At 31.8% G+C, this 25227-nt stretch overlaps 1 protein-coding gene across 2 annotated transcripts in view; it reads left to right on the top strand.

Moving 5' to 3' along the window:
- Positions 1-15034: 15034 nt before the first annotated feature.
- The window catches only part of U2A' (U2 small nuclear ribonucleoprotein A), a 71447-nt gene continuing 61254 nt past the window's right edge, over positions 15035-25227 (top strand). For both annotated transcript variants that reach the window (XM_089801428.1, XM_089801427.1), the window contains exons 1-2: positions 15035-15533; positions 21784-21824. In XM_089801428.1, coding sequence (XP_089657554.1) covers positions 15452-15533; positions 21784-21824 — 123 coding nt within the window. In that variant the 5' untranslated portion in view covers positions 15035-15451. The remainder of the gene's footprint in view (positions 15534-21783; positions 21825-25227) is intronic.

Below are 25227 nucleotides of genomic sequence, written 5' to 3'. Positions count from 1 at the left end.
TCATGCTACCGAGAACTGAACAATGGCATTCTATGGAAATGTTAAACCAGAGAGATGGAATAGGATTCTCTATCCGGTGGATGACATGTCCAGGATTGCCATTAGTAGATCCATCAGGGAAGGGGTTTTTGACTACCAGTACACATGGAGGACCAACAGTGATATCATCGGGTCTTTCATTGGTTGCATGGCAAGAGAAAAGGTTAAAGAGGGTGACATCATCAAACTCTGTCATGACATATTTGACCCAGTATGGAGGAAGGGGTTAGAGAAAGTAGTTAATAGCATAGATGACAAGCTCTGAATCCCTTTGCCAGAGAAATATATGAATCTTCCTCTGGGGTCTCTTAAATTAGAAATGGCTTGTCAACGGCCTTCATTGGTAATTTGCGAGAACTATGCTTTCTATCGTGAGCGGCCCAAGATGGAGGCAACCATTCAATTTCTACTTTGTTGGAGAAGAATCATAGCAGATGAAAATAGAGGATGGTTAACAAATTACCTCAATCTTTTTAATGCATATATCCAGTCGGGTGTGGTCTTGGACAATCTTGATGCCCTAAACTTCTGCACTCTGAACTCAGAGAAAACTAGCAGGGCAAAATCTGACTTTGAATTCCCCCCAAACTTTTATATGGAGAACCCTAATGAAATTTCTAAAGTGATCATGGTGTATTAGAAGTAAGTTTTTTTCAATGGCGTCCTCTTGGAATTTTGCTCTATTTTGTGGATAGGGTTAGTAATAGGGCAAGAGATAGATACCATATATATTGTTGTTTATATGGTGGGTATGTGTTAAGATTAGCAGATTATGACATTCCTATATATGAACTTCATTCTTAGATGTTAGTAGATTATAGTTGTAAACGAATGGAAAGATAAACTTTGTCATATCATGTATATACAATATATGGAATATAAGAAGTTTGGTTATTTATTTTGCCTTTGGAGTATCTCGGATCCGAACTCTCATGAGGGTTAAAGATTTTTTAGGCATTATATGCATTTCTTATAAATTTTGGGGATATCATGTTCTATTTTTGATAGGATTCACAACTAGATTACATTTTAGGAATTTTATGTGGATATCAATATCTCCAATGCATGCCCTCAAATCAGATATTATGTTATTCAATTGTTAAGTAGTTTTATTTCCTTTTATTTCTCAAATAATTGAGATAGATCGTACACGCTACCTGCTATAGAGGTCGTTCTTGTTTGTAGGGCAAAAATGGTAATGCAATAACAAGAACCAACACGATGACATCAAGTTGAATTCTGAAATAATGCATGTTGTTTAGCAGGATTCATCCTAGTTCTAAGCTAGTTATTAGTATTACTATGTCAATGATAGATATCTATTTGAGTGATGATTAAATGATTAGTAAGGGCTCAAGATGTATGATTGATTGTTGAAGTATTTTTTGACATGCTTTAATTTGATAATACTCACAAAAATTCAATTTATGCTTATGTATGGTTGTTTTATTGTATATAACTAGTCTTTTGCTTTAGTATATTTGATTTTAACATTCTGTATCAGATTTCTTGGGAAATAGGGAGGTGGTTCCTGTGATTTCACTTTTAGGAAGGTAATCTATTTTATCTGCAATTGCTCAGAATTCAGGAGATAAATAGGGATGGTGGCCTTATATCTTTCCTTAACTATGTACTTTACATGTCACTTGCAAGTTACTAGCTAAATTTAGTAGAATCTATTATGTAGTGTACTTAATACTATGGCATTCGGCTATAGGCTTCTATCCTCAGCTGGTATTCAATTTTTGTTTTCAAGTCCTCTGTTGCCATCCGATTTCTTTACCTATTATGGTTTTGTTAATTTTAATAAGGCATCTCTGTGTTGGTATCTAAAATGTTGAGCTGCAGTTTAATGGTGCGAGCCAGAGTATGGAAAAAAGGAATTAGGGTTGGATATTGTCAGATTTGTTTGTTGGAATTGAGCAGTCAAATCTAAATCTATATCTTGGTGTTGTTATTGCCATAATCTCATTTCTAGGCTATTAATCAATCTTTTGTCCTGATTAGGTTAGGCATAATTAGTTTTATGATCTTGATGTATATAGGTGTTTTAAATTGCATTTCTTGTAGTCCTATCTTTGTTTTTTAATTAGTATTTATGTACTATGATCTACATTAGATGGAACATTATCTTAATATATATCATTAACCAATTTGTTGGCAAGATAGTAAGACAAGAATGAGGGCATTTGGTACTTATGCATAAACAAAAAGGAAATAACGAAATCCCTAGCAAGAGGCACTGGTGGCTTCAAAGAGTGATGTATTTGATTATCACTGTTAACAAATTTTACCATGTAATGGATAATTAGATTTTTTGACTGGGGTATGCCCCTTTTATGTTGTAATAATATAGAACTTAGGTCCTAGGCTAGACTAGAGGTTTTCTTTCCTACTAGTGCCCGTTTGAACAATGGAACGCTATTGTAATTATTTTATTATTAATAACATAATATCATGGCCTTGGTCGTTTACTAATTAAAAAGAAAAAAAGAAATACATTTTTAGAAAATATATTTATAATTTTAACTAATAATAATATTTAAAGTTCATTATTTAAATGCAACTTCTAAATATTATTATTTTTATTAAATTAAATAAATATAATTGTGTCAAATTTAGTCTTTTAATTAAATCTTAAAAAATATTTCTTCTATTTAATTAGTTTCTCAATTAATTAAATATAATAAAATTAAAATTTCTTAATAAAATTTTCATTTAAGATCATTTAATAATCTCTTTGGTTGATCTAATTATACATGAAAATACAATATACCCACAAACTCAATAAGATAAAACTCGACTAAAAAGACAAGGTATGAGTCAAATTCAAAGGTTAAAATCTCAAATTCATGTCACTTTGACGAATTTAGAAAGGTGAAGAACTCAGGTACTTGCCCTTTATTCTAGGACAATTAGGCTCGGGTTCAGGATTTGGACTTGAAAACTATCTCCCCTCTTTTATCATTGAGATATTGCGATAGGGCATGCTCATCCTGGCAATTCAAGGAAGTCGATGCATGGTACCTGTAATTTGCATAAAAGTTGAACATGCACATATGCATATATATCTAAACTAAATAGGCAATGACTGGGAGTGGTACATCATGTAGATCCTGACTAGCATGTGATTATGACTCCTTCCCTCAATCACATTAGATATTTCAAACATAAAATAAAACATACATGTACACCATCCACATGCAAGTATGGGGTAAGTAACCATAAACCCGTATATAAATCATCCATATAATTGTCATCATGAAAGCAACTAAAAGCACGATATGAAGTATGCAAGACATCATCATCAAAAGAATAACCATGAACACATCAAATATCTAAGTATAAAGTAGCTCTTCAAATATATAATCCAAACATTAAATAGTATCAACCAAATCAGGCAACCAAGTACCAGTAAATCAAATCACGTAACCACGAAAACTGACCTAAAAGAATTTGACAATATAACAATAAAACAAACTAGGGGTAGGCACTATAATACATATACATATACATATAGAGCGATATAATTTATATATGTATTTGATATTTATATATACATATACATGTATATATAGTACACATATATACATGTATATATAGTACACATATATACATGTATATATAGTACACATATATACATATATACACGTGTTTATGTATATATAAATACATAATACATAGTATATATTATATATTACATACTTTTGAGTTTTTGCTTCTCGATTTATTTTTTTGGTCTTTTTGTTGATTTGTTATGTTTATATATTCATGTATTTTGTTTCTTATATATATTTAATATATTTGTTTACATGTTTTTTTTTTCATTTAATTTTTATTCTTCGTGTTGTTCTACTTAGTTTTATGGTTTGTATGTTTATTTGTTGTTTTGTTTTGAGTTTTTGTATTTATTCAGTGGTTTATTTGTTTTTTTTTTTTTTTTTTTTCATTTTGCGTGCTCCCCTCCTGTTCTCCCTTTATCTCTTAAGTTAGTACCTATCTGCAATTCACGTTTGTTTGTATATCTTGCTCTATTTCATTTTGATGATGGATCATAGAGTGTGATTCCAAACATTGATGCTAAAAATATAAGCACAATAAAAACCAAAAACTTTTCATAGTTATGTAGCCGATAGGCTATTTGTGGGAACTTTGTTCCCATAAATTGATTTTTAGACAGAAAAGTTCTCATTTGGCTAGAAAAGTTGTCAATTTGGCCAAAAATTTGTAAATCCTTCCCGTTAATTATTTACCTGTTAGTTTTTATCTTACTCCACTTTTAACTCTTGTTTTGATATTTATTAGTTATTATCTCCACTTTTGACTTCTTCTTTTTTTCTATTTATTTTTTGAAAAAATTACTTGTGATTTCCACATTAGTTCATGTTGTGATCTCTATTTATTTAACTTTTGATTTTTTTTAAAAATTAAATAAATAATATTTACTAATCTATTTAAAAGATTTTAGTAAATATTATGTTATTTAAATTGAAAATGATTAATAATCTAATTTGTTCACATAAGATTATATGATATTGCTATCAGGATTTAACTGTTTGATTTTGAGTCAAACTCGTTGACCCATGTTTCATGAGTAGTGATTCAACATAAATCCATCTCTCACGAGAGTAAATGGAACACTTAGCACTCATTGGATCTAGGTAATGCTCACAGGGGTGAAGCACCAGGACTTCCCGGGAGGTCACCCGTCCTAGTACTACTCCAACTTGAGCACACTTAACTACAAAGTTTCCTCCATGGTTAAACCCAAAGCTTGCAACTGGGGTTGTAATCTTTGGGATTAACCATTCCTCCATGGTTAAACCCAAAGCTTGCAACTAGGGTTGCAAGCTTTGGGATTAACCATGGAGGAAACTCCGTAGTTAAGCACGCTAGTTGCAAGCTTTGGGTTTAACCATAGAGGAAACTTTGTAGTTAAGCGCACTCAGTCTGGAGTAGTACTGCGATGGGTGACCTCCCAGGAAGTCCCAGTGCTTCACCACTGTGAGCATCACCTAGATCCAATGAATGCTAAGTGTTCCATTTACTCTCGTGAGAGATGTATTCATGTTGAATCATTACTCATGAAACATGGGTCAATGAGTTTGACTCAAAATCACACAATTAAATCCTGATAGCAATATCATAATTTCACTTGCAATGGAAATTATCTCCTACTTATCATAAGATTATATTTTGAATTTCCACTTTTAACTATTGTTTTTTCTTTTCCTATTTATTTACAAAATAATTACTCATGATCTTCACATTAGTTTGTGGTTTCTAGTTGTTTAAATATTGATTTTCAAAATTGATTTAGGTTTAAGTTTTTAATTTACTTTCTTATATTAATTTAGTTTTTCTTTAAATATTATTTTTTAGTTTCTATAATTTATTTAGTCAATAGAATATTTGTTAGAAATGTTATTTTTTGATATTATTTTTTGTATTTCTCTTATATATTTTTCATAATAGATTTTTTGATGGAATTTTTAAAAATGATTTTTTAAAAATATTTGATAAATTAAAATTTTAAAAAATAATATTTATTAATATATTCAATTTTTTTTAGTAAATATTATGTTATTTAAATTAAAAATTATTAATAATCTAATTTGTTCACATAAGATTATATTTTAAAAAATTATTATTATCAAGCACTTATTGACGTATCATTGCAAGCACAAAAACGTGCAACTACTAGTTTGTAATGGTCTAAAAATTTGATATCTTTGAAAATGTTCTTAGGTTATCAAAATAAAAACAAGCTCAATGATCCATTTAATAATGCCAATATAAAAACAGGTTATGTCATAGATGATTAAATATTCTTACTTTTTTACTTGATAAGTGATTAATTTTATCAATATTGAGGAAGATTAAATTGATTTTTATAGTGGCCTTAAAGCCATAATTTTCATTACCCCTTTACATAGTTGTCATGAAGAGGCCTTAATGCCTGGATATGCAATCCCACCCTTGAGAAATTGATAAAGCATTAACACACATCCATGGAACATAAGCATTAACACCCAAATGACAAACAGCACCAACAAAGAGAACCACCAATAGATTCAAACTGAAGGAGAGAAAACAACATACCAAATACACAACAAATATGCCCTACTACTAAAAATGGGCACCCAAAAATGAGCCAAGAGTTGGTTTAGTCAAGTATCCTCCATCGCTACAAAATCTCCCCTCGTGACTCATTGAGAATCACACCTCCCACAATCTTCATCTTGTCCCTTTTGTGACCAAGCACTGGTGGCAACACCTCCCAACACATTTTGCCTATGTTTCACTCCTTCACCTTGCTCGATGTCGACTTCATTTTGCATTTCCTCTCCTCTAACATTAACCTACTATCCTCTTCCCATTTATCCAAGAAATGTAGCAAACGTATTTGAGCAGTTCAAGCTTCCCTAGTTTGCAACACAACTGGGACTATGGTACTAAATATGAGAAAGGCATGAACCCCATCCATCGAGCCTTCTACATGACACCAAATACCCTAATTCAAACGAAAACCTAGGCCAACCTCCACCATGTCAAGCCAATGCTTGTAGTCCTGACACCAATCTAGCTTGACATATAATTCAATCACCCTACATGCCTGATGCAAAGGCCATTACCTCCAACATACATCAGCTATGTACTACCATTGCTAGTGTCAGATCAAACCATGGATAACACATGTTTTAATTTTTGTTTAAGACCATGATCGTAAAGGCCTCTAGCCTTTCTTGTATATCCCCTAGATTAACCCCAATCATTATATTGTGATTGTGAGCTTGTGTCTCATCATACTCTAAGACAAGGTCCTACATTTGTGACCTTGGTCCTTGTTAATCTATAGCTATATGACAAAATAGTTCTATGTGGTAATTGAAGGTACATTGTGCTACTATCACTAGTCACATTAAAATGTTTACTCAACATTAGAAAAAGAAGAGACATCATAATAATATGCATGTTAGTGCAAATACATATGACATCTTGAACAATAATAAAAAGAAAAATTAAAAAGTTTTGAAACAAAGGCAAAATCACGAGTTAAAGTATTGAAGATACAACATGTATAAACAATCTATTATTTCTCATATCACAAATCACAAATATCTTGTAGAAATGTACTCATACCAAGGGAAGTGGTGAATCATGAACCAACATGTAATTTAATTAGTAGACTTTGTTTATGACATTTATTATTACACAATATGTTTTATTATGATATTTTATAGGCTTAATTTAATAACACTATAGATATGCTCCATAAGGGTGCAATAGATTACTTTTCATTCTTGTGAGGTAAGAATATAATAGAGGTCGTATTAGTTGGAAAGATATATAAAAGAAGCAACTTTCATGAGCTATGGATACAAGGACAAGTTCCATAATATACTATTTTCATGGAAACATAAGTCTTTTTGTATGAATTAATCCAATACATATCAACAAAATTCTCTAATAGCTTTATGTAAAGAAAGGTGAAATCAACCAACTAAGCAATACATAAGTGCATATCTTGGATTTTACCCTACAGAGTTCATAATTTTCTAGTATGCTTGAACAAGAACATGTTGATAGTTTCATATAGGTATTTTTAGTTGATTCTCAAAACCCTACATCAAAAGATAACTAAGCCTAATCAATTTTCACCGTTAACCTAAAGCACATTTTTTAATGGAAACATATGTACTTGTTGTTACCTAAAACACTTGTAAAAAATGCATAAATAATGCATACAATTTTTATAGGGTGTTTTCTATCTTGAAATGTCAACAATATAATATTTGAGAGTATGTTTCTTCTAATAATATAAATATGAGATCTACTACATAGTAAAATCTTCCCTAATATGTAGTAAGGCATTTTTCGCACATCAGTTTGGAAGATTTATAAGGACAAATTTATACTCTAAGAAAATATTCATACTCAAAACCATTTCATACTTAACTTGTAGAATACAAATTTGCATCAATCACAAGTAAATGAAATCATTTTTGAGAAAGTTTGTTTGAGTCTCAACATTCAATTTATAAATACCCATATGACTATCTAGTTTGCGAGCATTAACAATGTTAAAAGTTAAGTTAACTTGGAGTTTCTCCAAAGATCAAACCAATTATCTTATTATCCATCTTCCAAAACCTTTAGAAGTTTTTTGTCGTGTGAACTATTCACTCTAGAATCCCTTCAAATCATTCCTTAACAAGTAGGACATATTAATTTCACCATGTAAAATAATGATGGTTTATTGACATTCATCTACTTAGTTTAAGTAAAACTCATTTATTTGTAGATCATGACTAGTAATTCACACAAACTTATCTCATATGAGCATATATGTTCTATATAGAATTCACTCATCTAGGTTATGCATTAGATTTTCTTTGCAAGTCCCTTTTTCCAATACTACTTTGAATAATTTATGTTTAACTTTGGATTTTCTTGCAATATCAGGTGCACATAGCTTGCTACCCCATTTACAATACCATCAATGAGTATTGAAATTTATGAGGCATTCATTTAAGGACATTTTTATCTCATTTATTAACAAAAATGAATTACATTTCATAGAGTATCAAATGATGATATTTTATTAGGACTTGAGAACATTCTTTTAAATGAAATTTATTGATATGTAGTCCATGAGTGTCAGATCATATGAACCAATATATCATGAATACAAATGGTCCACTTTGGATTCAATATATATGTGACAATCATACGGGTGGAACATCAAGACTTCTTTGGAGGCTACCAATCTCATTAGTAACTGACTCCAAGGCATTTAACCATAGAGTTTCCTTCGAGATTAATTTAAATTAGCTTGATACTCCATTGATAATTTTGTTAGCTCACATGGTGCCTTAGTGTGCATTCATCGTAGACCCATTTATCTCATCAATTTACATATAAAAGGTATATTGAAGCTAATACTTTGTTGAATTTTGTAAACTCACTCACTAATCCAGTGAGTATGTAAATTTTATTGGTGTAGGAAGGAAGTGTGCATTTCTTCTATTGGAACTCGATTTTATTCTTATATTCCATATTGTGCCATTTGAATATCAAGCAACAAAATGTTAAGACCAGAGTTGGCATTCGCTTCATAATCCTTTAGAGTACAACTCATTTATTTACAATGATTATTGAGAGGGCCAAGATGGATATCTAAATGAGGTCAAACATGTTTATAATCCCCCCCTCTTATGGACCTAAAATATGTGTGTAAGGGGTATGATGTGGAAGAAAACATTATAAGACATTGCCAAACATTTGTTACCTATATTACAAACACTTATGTTGGTTTTCAACTAGCTACAAAAAAGACTTATCATTTTTCTAAGCGAATTTGTAGAATTTGATAACTACTTTCTAAATTTGTGTTTCTAGTTAGATATTTATTTCACTTACAAGATACTACTACCTAAGCATTGTGCAAACTTGTAATATGATAATCATATAAATTGAATTGTTATTATTAAAATAATTCACTATTTATGCTTTTAACTCATAATTTATATAATATATAAGAGCAAGGTAAAATGGGGAGTATGAGAGATCACTTATAGTGTAGGCATGCTCATGGAAATAAATTCATCACTTGTTCTATATTTAACTAGACTTGACAATGTTCTCATGTATGAAAGACACATACAATGGATGGAACAAAAAATGAAAAAGTACTTAAATTATCCATTTATAAATTAGTAAAAATAGAAAGCTATCTTGAACATTATATGATGATATTTTTACCAATATTGGGGATGACATGACTAATTTGTTCATCGAGAACAATAAGAAATGCATAAACAATCATAAAAAATAAACACGAAGAGAGGTTGAAAAGATCAATTTGTGGTTGAAGTTTGATATTAAAGTAAATTTAAAATCAATTGAAAGGAGATATATTGATCATAAATATTTTATTTGAAAAAAATCTTTAAAAAAAATAAAATTTAATAGTATGAGTTGTTATATTCATTAAAATGAAAAGGAGTAATACTAATATTTATTTCTTTGAATCACTTTTTAATGTAGAATTATGTATAATCGTAAGGTACAACAAATAGATAAACATACCTTCATATTACAAAGCAAAAAAAATGTTTGTTACATAATAAAAGTGAGAAGAGAATGTTTAGAAGCTTAGCATTTCTTAGAAGCACCATATAGTTAGTATTAGAAATACGAGCCATCTTTTCTCTATCTTCTTTTCTTGTTATCTTTATATTGGAATGTGGTCAAACAAGGTTCCTATCCTAATTTTTCACTCAATATGATTATAGAGTTCGTATGACTCTGGGTTTGTAGTTTGCAGGTGTATTGTTTTCTAGGATAAAGTTTAAGTTTCCATCAAACATTACAAAATATTAAATATGAATCCCTTTAAAAAATACATAGCCTATAGTGACTAGTACAAGTGTCTACATGCACAACAATAAGAATTGTGATAACAATTTCTATCTTGTTACACAATGCTTTTGTCTATTTTTATTACTTTTATATTATCTTAATAAATAATTACATAGCCATTTTTAATCTATTAAATGCAAAAAAAAGAATAGAAAATATAAGGTAACTATCAAATTTTATACTTCTAGATTCGATTGTGTGATTATTCCTGCATCCGTCTTTTTGTTATCCTAATGATGGATCACAAAGTGTGATCTTCGATGCAAAAAAAACCACATAGTCAAATCTAGAAGTATAAAATTTGATAGTTTCATATGGATTGTGGAAATCTTCTTGTTACGTCAAAGGTGTTCCCTTATTTGAGAGTGAGAAGCTAGCGTTTCCATCCAATGGTGGAAAATCATAGAGACAAAAAAACATTTAAAACCATAGATTGATTCTCACCTTTTCACCATTTTGAACACATCAAAAAAGGTATGCTAAAGCATTAGAATAACCATTAAGATGATTGGACACTTAGACTATTCAACTTGTAACTAAGTTGAAAACTTTCATTAGAATTGACGAAAGCATGCATGACAATTGACTTCACTCAACAAACAATCAATATATCACTGCCATTTGACAACAAATCACATCCATGAATGCCATAAAGTATAAAAGATCATTAGTTGATTTGAAAACCGCCTCTGTTGATGTGAAAGTCACTCCTGTAGATTAAATTTATTTTATTTTTGACATATCTGATAAAGAAAGCAACCCACTTAAGGAACATCAAAAGAACATAAAATGATCGAAACCCTGATAATTTAGCCAAATAAGCCTTGTTTACATTCAAAGCAAAGGAGCAACACAAACCATTCAAAGAAAAGAAATAGCAACGCAAAAAAAATCACGCTTTAATTAAAGTTGCAACTATCTCAGAGCACAACAGAGCGAGCAGATGAAGTTCCTAAATTCTCACTCACCTTGCAATTTTCCATTAGTGACCTCTTCCCCTACTTTTTGTTAGGTTCTTCAAACTTTGTAAATGAAAAAAAAATCATTGAACATAGAAAAAAAGAAAAGAAAGAGGATGACAATTTCAAATGAGCTAGATCTTGCTTTTGGGCCGCCAACAACAATGTAAGGTGACAGGCTTTTTTCCCTACTTTAACATTTTTCTACTGTATACACACAAACATTGCATGTACGAAGGAAAATATATTTGATGTATATATGTATTATATAGCAACCAAATACTTTGAATTTTGGCGTGGTGGTGCCATGGCTACCAAGAAAAGCAGAAGATGCGAGGTATCTTGTGTAAACTTGCAAGAACAGGAACTGTCTCTGTAATGCCTTTACTTGAATTGGAAAATTTTTATGTTTTTTGATTTCTCAGATGACACATTTGCAAATGACAATGATATAATGTTTTGTTGCACACAAATTTCTTCATAGTAACAATTGCAGTCTAACAAGTGGAGGGTGAAATTTGGCAATGGTGACAAATTGAATTGAAATTAGACCCTTAGAAAATAGTAATTATCAATTACAAGTTTAAAAGAAAAATCCTTCCCAAAATATCCATCATAAATTGATTTGAATATAAAACATTAAAAAAATTTGTTGCACACAAATTTCTTCATAGTAACAATTGCAGTCTAACAAGTAGAGGGTGAAATTTGGCAATGGTGACAAATTGAATTGAAATTAGACCCTTAGAAAATAGTAATTATCAATTACAAGTTTAAAAGAAAAATCCTTCCCAAAATATCCATCATAAATTGATTTGAATATAAAACATTAAAAAAATATATATCTCAATGATTGGATTTACTTTGTCCCACCAAATGAAATTAATTTTATATAAAATTATGTATATATCTCACTATGTTTATAACCTATATCAATCGCAATGCCCCAAGTAATAACAATCACTTCTTTGGTACTATTGTTTTTCCTTATCACAACATGACATTTACACAAGGAGATAACATATATTTTCTTGTTGGATCAATATTATCCTTTCAACAATGTAGAAATATTGGACCTTGCCATTGTTTATATTTTCTTTTAAACATAATTTTATTCCTTATTAAATGGGTACATGTTAAGTACACATAAACTTTAAGACTGAGACAATATCCATTTCTTGTAAACTTTGGAGTTCTTCTATCCCATGACACTTTTCTTTGAGGTGTTCTATCAAGAAAATCCACGTCCCATTTGAAACATATTGTAAGGACAATAGCTATACTTCCCTCTATGTCTTCTCTTTACATTTGCTTGAAATCACACTTTTATATTCTTTATAGTGATCTGGCATTGAAAATGATGGAAATAGACATGCAATGCGGTAATAGTTGTTGAAGTCTCTAATTATAAGAGATGTAGGAGCATCTTAGTCAATTAAAGTTTAAAACATATCTTCAATCTCTTTAAATCTAAATAGGAATGAGTGAATTAGAATTATTATTTTTAGTTCTTCAACACAAACTCAATTAAATGTCAGTCGATCTAAGGATAGTACAATTGATGGATGCAAAAGTTATTAACATGTATGGATATATGTCATATGTCATACACAAAATACTTCGAAGGATGTGATAGAGAAATGGAAGAAAAAACACACAATTTGATGAAAAATATTATGGTGTGCTAGTTGGATGTACAATGAAAGCATGTGTGTTAAGGAAAAAATTGAATAGATGTGGAGGAGAGGAATATGCAGAGAAGAAAATGATTAAATATATAAAAAGGAGAAATCACTATAGACACACACACACACATGCACACACGTGCACACACATGTATACACATACATAAATACATATGCACACACACACATATATACATACACATACATATGTATATGTATGTATATATGTGCATGTGTATATATACATACATACATATATGTGTGTGTGTATACACATAGACACACACACACATGTATATGCATATATATACACAAATATGTATATATACACATATACACACATGTACACGAACACACATATATGAGACATAAGGAAATAATGAGTGGAATTGTGAGTGAGAGAGAAGAAAAATAGATAGAGAGATAGAAATTAATTAATAGGTTAGTATAGAAAGAGGTAGATTTAGAAAGGAAGAAATGGACAAAGGATAGATACTTATTAGTACCTGCCTTAGTATAAGGCAGGGAACTAATGTTTTTGTGTACCCCCTCTAATTCTTTATTAGTCCCTGCATTCATTATATTTCTTAAGTTCTTAAATTGTATATTTTTAAATTCATTTATTAGGACAAAAATCATTTTTTCCTGATTGGTGAATGACTATTATTCTGTCCATAAATCCTATTTTTCCAAGTTAAAAAATAAGGAAAAAATCTAAAAGATAAAGTTGCAGTTACTGTTCTTGTTAGACATTTATTACCATTGTAAATGTGTTCAGTGGTAGATGTGATTGTTCCTTTTACCAATTGTTTTTTATCGTTATTAACAAAATATTGTACTTGATTTAGCTTATTGAATTTGTCTGTATTGGTTGTGCAATGGTAAAGTTTTGGTGATATTATTTTTGTCGTCATATTGAACATTACTTATTAATTCGTTGCCTATTATACGTTTGTTGATGCGTATGAAATATCAATGGAAAGAAAAATAATTTTAAATATACGATGTCTTTTCTTTTTGTAAACGTGCTTGCCCTTGTGTTTACTTTTATACACTTGTATGTATTTAATTTTTTCTATTTACTTTTTTATAATAAAAACACTAATTTATCATTTTTTATATAATACAATTTAAAACTAAAGAAGGGACAATTAAATCTAAAAACTAATTTCACATTTGTTATAGTTAAATTATATTTTTTATGTAATTAGAAAGAACATAATTGTTGATTTGAAAAAAATATATTGTTTTTAAAAAAGAATTTATTTATATTTTCATAATTGTAATAAAAATATGTTAAATATATAGGCAAGAGCCTACAACACAATGGTAAATTGTGAGCCTCTTATCGAAGAGGTCTTGGGTTTGAATCTACTCGTGCTTAATAAAATAATAATTAATAATACTACATAATATTTAATATTGAATTCAGCCTCTTATTGATAAAAAAAATAAATTGTTAAATATATTTAATTTCAATTTCTTTATGAAATTCATAACTTAATATTTTTTAATTCGGAAAAATAATAATTTCAATGTGATTTAAATTTTTGATGGTAATTTGCATGTAAAAACATTGAATGCGACCATAGACATAATTCAAACAAGTATATAATATTTGTTAAATTATTCAGTCATTGATTCGAAGTCCAACAAGTATATAATATTTGTTAAATTATTCAGTCATTGATTCGAAGTCCCACAGAGAATGATCCATAATTGAAGGTAGTTGTTATATCATTGTCATCTTAAGATCTTCCATTATTAAGCTTCCACATAAATATTCCAAGATGATATCCTATTACTCCAAAAGGTAGAGACTCAAGCTATTGCACACTAATAAAATATGAGATCATTTCTTAAAAATGATAAAAAGATCAAAATACATTAAAAGAGATTATAATTACGCTTTTCATCACTACACTCTTTTTGTTTGATGTCGGTAGTTATGGTTCGTCTTCACTTATTCCGACCAAGGAGGGAGAAACTGTTGGAGACCCATGGGTGGAAATGCGCTTAAAATATCTGTGTCAATAGCCAAGGGTTTAGGGGTTTCGACATTTTTATTGCCGAGGCTTTAAAAAAACAGAATGCCCTGGAGATTTTAAGACCATTGAAGTCCAACTATTTCCTCGTCTCAGGCCCTCCAATATTTTCATTCCGAAAACCTAATTTAACAGGCTTTTTGCCATATCCGTGGAATCATTATTTACAACCTCTGATAATAAAGCAAGAAAAGCTTGGTTTTGTTTGTTAAGGTATTTGGGCGATTTGTTTATGGGAATACCTTGTTGGAAGCGAAGCTCATTTCGTTTCGCGGGCATTGAGTAAGTAGTTTAGAGAATGGTGAGGTTAACGGCGGATTTAATATCGAAGTGTCCGCAGTATTTCAATGCCGTTCGGGAACGGGAGCTTGACCTACGTGGTATGCAGTTTTCTCTTATCACTTTATGACTGTTTAATTTCTATAAGTTACAGCAGTTACTAGAAAACGTGTCGACATTAAAATTGGTGTGGATGTAACAATTAAATTGAAGATACAATGGCATAACTATTAACAATAAAGATTTTGTTGCTGGGTACATTTTAGGGGAGTGTATTTGCGACTTATGTATTCTGCTTTGAGCACGTGAGAGAAGCTCATTCCGCTTTCTTAAAATTTGAACAACGTGGATGATACACTTATAGCTGTGGAGACAGGAAAAGTCACTTAAGCTGAACTGAAATCACATCTTAAGGCGCTAAGAAAGAAATGAAAAAAATCTTAAAGAATGTGCACGAATGAGAGTACAATGGATTGAATGAATGAATGAAGGTATTCTAATAACATCTACGGTGACATCTACGAGAACTAACAGTCTATGGGACCGTGCATCAGAAACCTAAATCATTTTCATGTTCTTTTCAATGTCAGCCCTTCTGTTATGAATTTTTATCAGAAAACTAGTGGCTTTTTGCAATCTTACTTTGTCAAACAATTGATGTAGACAGCTCTCTTTCAAATTATTTTTATATTGTTCACAGATATCTTGGTATGCAGCACATTAAAAAAAAAAATGTTATTCTGTTTCATCACATCCTTTACTCTAAAAAATACATGTTCATTTTTCCCAAACTTCCTTAGGAACTGTCCGTCTATTTGTCTCACAGTGGATGATGGGATGCGGGTCTCAACTGCGCCATGAGCAATCTGGCTTACCTTTGATTGCCACCCGTAGGTAGTCTTTATCTTCATGACTGCAAGAGGGATTGAACTCTTTTCACATAGTGGTTTTTTCCCATCCTATTTGCTTTGTCCACACTGTAGGCTTGAATTTTTTCAACACGTCTTTTTATCTCTTCCTTGCTCAACATTTTTGTATGTCAATATCCCACTTATTCAACCATGCCTTGTTTTGCCTCATCCGCGTCTTCTTTTTACGGACTAATCTCTGATCAACTACTAACTGAGGCCGATGATGTTTATCCATATTTTCAACATTATTTCAATAGCCAAACAAATGGATAAGGAAACATACCTGCTTCAGCTTGGAGAATCTGATATGGAATTGTTAATTTGACTTTAAGGCTAGTAATGATAACATGAATGGTCATGCTGGGTTCAGACATAGATTTAGAACTCATTCAACTTTTATCCAGTGGTGAGCATATGCTCAGACCCTGGTAGATTCTGTACTCTTGCTGTTGCAAGTTATACTTTTTTATATGCTCAGGATTATTTACAGACAGTAAGCTTACCACAATCCCTTAATTATTGTAAAAACAAATGAGTTAATCCATAATAAGTTTTGAATACTATTGTCTGACTCTTTAAGTGGATCTCACCAGGTCTCACCAGGTCTTGTTTGTTAGGTAATGCTATTTTATGACAAGATTCTTTGTAACTCGTTATGACACCTTATATTAGTGTAGCTCTTCAATTATATTTTCTAACTTCCCATGACACCTAACACACTTTGTAACTGCCTTATTCTTTTAAGTGTTCCACAGAGTCTCAAAATGGGGTGGATGCAAGTGCAGGTTTTGGGGATGTCCATTTTTTCTCTTAAAAGCTGAAGGCAACAACTAATCCCCTGAATATGCACATTTTCATGATTTAATCAAGTTTGCAATGGTACAACAAATTTACAAGTAGAATGGGCCATTGCCTAATCTAACTCATTGTCTGATACAAATGTCATGGCATGCGTTTCATTGCTAGAATTTAGAATCAGCTGGACTAACCCAGTCTTTGTTATCTGATATTCATTAATTTGCAGACTAGATTTTATCAACGAAAAGGGATTTACAAACTTGTGATACGAGACAGATGCATAGTGCGCTTATTGGTGATGGAGGCCCATGCATTTGCCAACGTGCATTTGGTTATTGTGTCTCCTTATTTAACAATGCTGAACTCACTTAGCCCTTGATTCTGAGAGATATAGTTCACTTATGTTAGATGATTGAGCCTCTCTCTGCAGTATATATCTTCTGGATGGCCTTCATTAAGCATCACTTGACCTAAATATCATGATATTGAGAGCCCTATTAAGTCTATGCACATCCTACTTCAGATTTAATGCATAGGTGGACATGTTCAAATTAGGGTTGAGCTTCTCCTACCTCTGGTGAATTTTTAGTATGCGATTTTGTTGTAGAACAGAAAGGTGGGTCACTTTATCATGCAATGACTGTTGTTTGGACAAGCATTTTGTAAGTGCATTTATACATCTCATCAAGGCTTGGAATTTACGAATCCCACATGTAATCAACTGAAAAATTGAGAATATAATGGCATCTAAATAAAAATTGTCACTCTTTACCACTTTCTTGACCCTTGTACCCTTTTTGTCTTGGACGTAGCTTTCTGTTTCTAGTGGCTTTGCAACTCAGTCTCCAAGACCATGAATTAGAATGTGTATTTGGTCTTACAGGCTTGATAATTCTTTAGAATGTGTATTTGGTCTTACAGGCTTGATAATTCTTTCTTGGAGGAGAACCAAAACAGGGCATGTGATGGTAGTGATTGATTGCAGATAAACATCTGAACATCTCTCACATCAGCTATGAATTGTTTGAGCTAGTTAATTTTGCTGATGTATTTAAGTGTATTCGTTATTGATGCACACAAGAGGGGGTTCAACATATATGCCTGTAGGTTGCTTTGACCAATTTCCCTGCCACCCAGCATATCTATGCTGTAAGTAGCACAGCCAATGCCTCATTCTCATGGCCAGCTGTCTAAATAGTGTGAGGGGTATCATAGATTTCATAGAAGAATAAATGGAAGAGGGTAAGCTGAATGTATGCTGGGAAGGAATTCAGGAAGAGGGTGTCATGATGGATAATAAACTCATATCAGAAAACTTCCTGGAACTAATGGAAGACAACAATGAAACCTATATTGAGAAAGGAAATGTGTTTTACCGTCACACAAAAGAAGCGAAATAAATGGAGATGGTCCAAAATTAGGGATGGTCTTCACTTAGTAGAGTAAGATAGAACCTGAATGTGTCAAATGCAATATGTTTTTGTATGGGTGGTATTGTTGTATGATTTTGATTTTTGCTTTGGTTTTATGTATACATTGAATTTAAGGTTGGACAACTTGTTTTGTTATGTTCAAACATAGATATTATAATATTTAATTTAATTTGTAATATTTATACTATTTAAATTAGACTATATTTTAGAGTTTTTCTTTGAATATAATTTTATTTAGATTTACTTAAATTAAAAAATTATGTTCTTCATTTTAAAATTTTTTAATATTATTTTATACAAGTATCATCATCTGGAAGGATGTGAAATTGAAATTCAGCATCTTAATGGTGTACTTTGTTGTTCTAATTTCCGCAGTCCTGGTCTTGGTTGTCAAATTTTTAATGCCTGAAGTAATGGATAGCTCACAGAATCGGTCTGGAAAAATTATATGCATTTCCAAGCCATTTTACAGATCCATATGAGGCAAACTTCAAAAAAGTGAAAAACAGAATATATTAGATCCCACTCGAAATGTCAAATCAACTTGTTCCTAACTATCCTAAACCAGCCTACCTTGTATGAATAATTGAACTCTTAAACAACCGCATAACAATAAGAAAAACATACGAATCTCATTTCATTTGTACAGTCTACGCTAATTTTCCATCCACATCTATCTCAAAAGCATTCACTTCTTGTTCTGTTCTCCTGCTAATAATAAGAAGTGATGTTGCATCTCCTTAAATGGATGCATCGGGGAAACTGGAAACTGTAAAAAGTTAGTCTTATATTCTAAAAGGCTGTTATAGGGAAAAATTTATATTTTGAATTTTAAATTCCTCTTTCTTCCTCTCCAACTCTATAAAAGGAGGACTGGGGCTCTCATTTGGATGATTGAAAGAAGTGCACATAAAAGGATGCTGTTGGAATGATCAAAGAAACTCATCTAGAGATTGATTGAGGTCAAAAACCTCATTAAAATAACAGTTTTGATGGTAAAAAAGCCTCCTTCATTGGTGGAGTAATTTCATATAGGAATTAGTTTTCTTTCACTGGGTTTTTGGTGTTTGGGGACTCAGGCAGAGATGAAGATGTACACACTGTTTGATTGCTGATTTTTGGGGTACATTTGATTTATCCTTTTTGTACTAGTTTTGGGGTGTTTTCATTGTGTCTTTGGATGGTGTTATTGGCTGTACAGTTGGATGGATGCCCACATGCCCTAGCTGGTTAAAATACACATATCTATCTCACAGAGATTGCTGAAAGGAACTATGTTCATGGTGTTGGCAGTTCCTGAAGCCCTCAGATCTGGTTGACCCTATTTGGAGGGTCTTTGTGATTGTTTGTAGGAGAGAAACCCCTAATACTACTCACTGTACAATTCTGGCAGGCTCCTAGAAGGTGACATGATTATACCAGGTTGATATGTTGATATCAAGAAACTAGTTCACTTGGACTTAGTCAACTTAACTTTGAATGATATGGCTTTACACGGTGCAACGAAAATAATCTAACTTCCAACTTACAAAATGCAATGAAATTAAACCTACAATCTAAGGTGCTACTTAAGGATATAAGGAAGAGTGAATATCCTTTGACTCAACTAGATACATTCTTGTCATCAACTCCACTCACCTAGTGCAATCTTGTAAGGTGTGTTCAAAAGATATTCAAATTTTTACCATTTCATCGATCCTTTTGTGGATGCAAAACAATAGGCAAGTACCGATTGAAGTTAAATTCATACCACAAAAGGCAAGACTTACAATCAGTAAGCAACTAATAGTTTGGTCTATGATTGAGTCAGGCATGGATGCATTTACAATTTACTCTTATCCAAATAAACTAGTTAAAGCAAATTCTAACTAAATACTTGAAATGAAATCTATTCTATGTGAGGAATGTAGATTACTATGCAATACTTGAAAAAAGATCACACATATTCACCATGCAAACACAGTATTGAATGTAGAGCAAATTTGATAGTATATTTGCAATAATTCTCCAACAATCTCCTTTACAAATGAGGGGTAGAGTTTATATAGGAGCCCCAATTACAATGAATGACCAAGATTATATCAGAATCATTGACCCATATCTAGTCAATGAAAACCCTGATTTGGGTAACCACAATTAGCCAATGGCACTAGAACACCACAAAACAAGGCAATCGGAAAATTCAATGGCATGAAAGCCAGTAAAATAAAAGGTGGATGCCTAGTCATCATAAACTCATAATTCTAGAGATGCACCCCCTTTTCCTTTTTTTTTTTAAGGAAATTCAATGAACTGAAACATGATTGATTCAAGTTCATCCATGGCAATTGTTAATTTCTTAAATCAAGTATCTAGGTAATAGATTAGATCTAGATTTACACCCCTAGATTTATTTAACGAAATAAAGCAGCGGGAAACTTAGAAAAGCAAAACACAGTTCGTATGCTCTTCAATCAGTTCATCATTCAAAATAACTTCAGAACTTACAAGAGCTTCCAGTATTTACAAGAATTTGCCTCCACAATGAACAAATTTTGTTTTACAAAAGGATGAACAGATCTAGATACATCTATTATAATGGTTAAACTTAAAAGTTAAAACCATTGGAAGCAATATCAGAATAAAGCTGAAAAGAACTGAGCTGCCCCGTCGTAACAAGAAATGGCTGGAATGGAAGGTCTCTCGCAGATCAAGGGAAACGATAAAGAGGAACTGGGTGTGGGGAAGAATGTTCCCCATGAATCAGCAGATGTACTAGTTTTATTGGAAAGTTACATTTGTGGATTGTCTGAACCCTTGCAATTGTTCTGTTAACCTAAAAACGTTAGTGCAAGTAATATGCACTACATGACTATGATAAAGAAGACAAACATCATGAGCTGCATTAACATTAGATTTGTCAATATAAATAATTGCTTCTGCCAATAGGCTTTGAGAATTGAAATAAAATCCAACATTCATGTAATTCTAATTTTTGGGCATTTTGAAAGCCATTTCTTTTGGAAGAAATGCATCTTGTACTGCATCAATATAGTAGTAGTGTATCTTTGTGATTGTGCTTTTGATATGAGTATTCTATACAATGTTTAACCTTTTAGAGGCAAACATGAGCTGTTTGTTTGTACTGGAATATCATTATTCCAATTAATGGCCACATCCATTTTGAATGTTTTCTTATGCACGTTTTTGGTTTTATTCTTTTCCACCAGGCAATAAAATTGCAGTTATTGAGAACTTGGGAGCTACTGAGGTACGTTAACATTTTTTGTCATCTAAATTGAAATAATGCATTTTTATGGAATGAATCTATTCCTTCTTAATATCTTATACTTAGAATGTGTTTTATATCTTGAATATAAATAGATTTGATTGCCAGATGCATTAAATGGTTAAACCTTTTTCAAGAGGAAAATAATTCCACTACCTTTGATTTGCACACTGACTCTTACTGATCATTCTCCAAGGCCTACCACTATCTCAGAGTGATAGTCTTGCTGTGAATAAGCTTCCCTATTGCTGAAGAGCTTGAAGCTTACTTGATGTGGAACACTAGGAAAACGTTGTGGTCTGAAAAACAGATTAATAAAAATTAGACATCTCAGCAAAAGGTGGAGGGAACACCTATGGCTATTCTAGACATATTTGACTGATTAAGTGCAGATACATCTCATGAATTACGGTGAGACCATTGATAGAGAAATTTGCAGGTTTACAGTTATACCAAAAATGGCTCAAGTTCTAGATATATAAAGATCAGAACAAGGTCAACGGTAGATTGGAAATCATTAGTAGACCAGAGGCTATTGCAACAAAGTTCTTGCCTGGAGATGACAATAATGAATAATTTATTCAAATATTGTCCTTTAGTATTCAATTTACGACAATCAAAATCTATTCCATTGTTAGTGAACACGGTAGGAATGATCGTGAAACAGTGGGCAATAAGATTCGATAACTAGGGAATGGCCAAAGTAAAAGAAATTATCCCTATTTAGTACCACAACTTGTGCTCATGCAAAAATCAATTTTGAGATGCATTTTGAATAATGTAATATGTGAAATCCATCTTCAATGATATTTTTCCTGCCATGACATAACATGCAGTGGAGCTATCACTTGTTATAATATTGCTGGGCATTTGGTCCAATTTCATTGTGTCTTCCAACACGCTCACACTGTTATCATTTGGTCAAATTGCTTTTCAACATGTGGAATCAAATAGTAGATTTTGTCATTGCTCTATCATAGAATCAATCCTTCTAGCAGAAAAAAATACCAAACCCTTGGAACATTGAACAGAGCTCTTTGAGTCATGTATTACTTAATCACTTGTTAGGATGGTTTTCATTTAACTTATTCTTACATATGTATAACTATAATCAGTTCTTTCATTTGGTCAAATGTTTTAGCAGTAATAGTCAAGCTTTAGTTAATTTTGCATTCATTTTTTCATGGATGCCAGTGATTAGTTGATGAGGGCATAAGAAGACAAGGTTGATTGGCACTAGAAGATCCAAGACATTGTTTTCAGAAATCAACACATACAATGGTGGAGATGCAGTGGAGAAAGTTAGACACACTCATACATTGTTTGGATCTTCATTTATTTGTTTCAGATAATTTAGCTGTGGGTTCTACAGAGTCTCACTCCCAAAACAAAAACACTATTGCATATGGGTTCCGGTTAAAATGTAATATCCTCATCTAGTAATAACATTTAATATTAAGTCATAACATATTTAATCAAGTTTGATAAATATCAATTATATATAATGGATATTCATTCATATTAAATGTCAGGAAAAAGAAAAAATAATTATAATAATTAATAATATAATATTCTTCATAGTATTATATTGACCAAATTAATAATTGATAAATATTTCAAATTACTAATAATATGATATCTCTAATAATATGATCAGTTGATTTAATGGATTTTGACCATCCTTGCCAAAATGGTACTACAGGCCATTTTTCCTCCACGCTGGCAAAGGACGTGTCTCCAGCTATATATCTCCCCTCCCACACGTATAAGTAATAGACCATTTTGCCATGGTGGGGGGAAGAAAAATACGGGTGGATACTGAAAAAAATAACGGATTAGACTTTGGAAAATGAGTGAATAACTAATAACTAATAAGCCCCTATAGGCTTTGGAAAATGAGTGATTGATTAACGAAGGGAATTAGACTGCAAACATATCATACGATCATCACTCAACACAATATCACTTTCTATCAAGGGCCGTAGGGAACAATAGGAGCCGACTCAACTACTATCCCTCCTTATAGGATGTTTTGTAACAATGCCGAGCACGACAACCAAATTAGCATCAGGAGGGATAAGAACTCAGATTGGGTACCAATTATGTTCAGTAGTCATGAGATCAAAAAAAGAGCCACGCCCAGATTTATAGGTGGGAATGTTGCAAACTAGCATGTCTTAAAATATTGATATATCAATACCCAATTATTCAATATTTCAATTTAATATGATTAAGAATTAGGGACCATTATATGGTCCAACATGTATATTATGAATGGGGGACAGGGATAACTTTAAGAAACCCCTCCCGAAAAAAAAGCTTAAAATGTTGGCGAATCCAACATCTTGGGGGCAGGAAAATTTTAATATCGAGGGCAATTTTTTTGTTCCATATAGGGAAATAAAATATTATATGTTGGCGATTTGTTTCTTGCCTTAGCAAAAATCATTTTAAATGTGGCAAATTAATATTTGTTTTCACTGACGGATATATAAATGATGGCTATTTTTTCCCTTGCCAAAAATGAAATAACAATGTCAGAGGCGAATTACTTGTTTTGTAGGAAAATGAATAATAATGGTCTTGGCTAATTTTCAGTGGTAAACTGAAACATTGTTTAATCTGACAGCGAAATTTGCACATGTATTGGTTAGTGACTGTACTGACTGTTGAGTAGTCACTTTCAAGTTTCAACTTGTGTACTGTGTTGGGTGTGTTATTAATAATGTCGTAACATTATTACCTCAGTGTCACAATTACCAAGTCGACTATTGTCACTTTTGTTACGGTAATAGTAAATACAATAGTTTTATTGACCGTTGAGTAGTTAGATATCAACGATAGTAGATGCATCTCAGGGCCACTCGCTTGAAAAGACTTGGAGTCGCACGTAATTTTTCGGAATGGAGACACGTGAAAAAGTTTACATGGAAATCATTAATCATGTCAAGCAGTATTGACTGTCCGACATTAATGTCAGCACATTTCGGTGTTTCACACACTTGAAAATTAATAGGAATACGAAAAGATAAGATATGGAAGATCGCGAACGCCAAAGAATTAGATGCAACTGCAGTTTGCCATTAAATAGGCTCTTCAATTCCTCTTTCAATATCATTTCTCATATTCTAATTTTTTCAATCTGAATTTGGTTTGTAGTTGCATTGTGCAGAGTTTTTAGTTTCTTGAATCGTAGTCATGGATATGCCAATTCGCTTGAAATGCACTAATATGGCTCTGCAAAAGCCCTTTTTGGGCAAAATTCCTGATGATGTCGTTGCCATAGTTTGCAAGGTAGATGGCCGAAGTCCTTTTATCCGCCATGCTATATGCATGGTACTTGGCCATGAATTCTTGAGAAATGATAAGAGGTACCGTGTGTCCA

The sequence above is a fragment of the Cupressus sempervirens genome, chromosome 9 (genome assembly GCF_028749045.1).
Source record: "Cupressus sempervirens isolate cs-2001-9-10 chromosome 9, ASM2874904v1, whole genome shotgun sequence".
Taxonomy (NCBI): Eukaryota; Viridiplantae; Streptophyta; class Pinopsida; order Cupressales; family Cupressaceae; genus Cupressus; species Cupressus sempervirens.
This window is presented reverse-complemented; position numbering and strand designations above follow the sequence as displayed.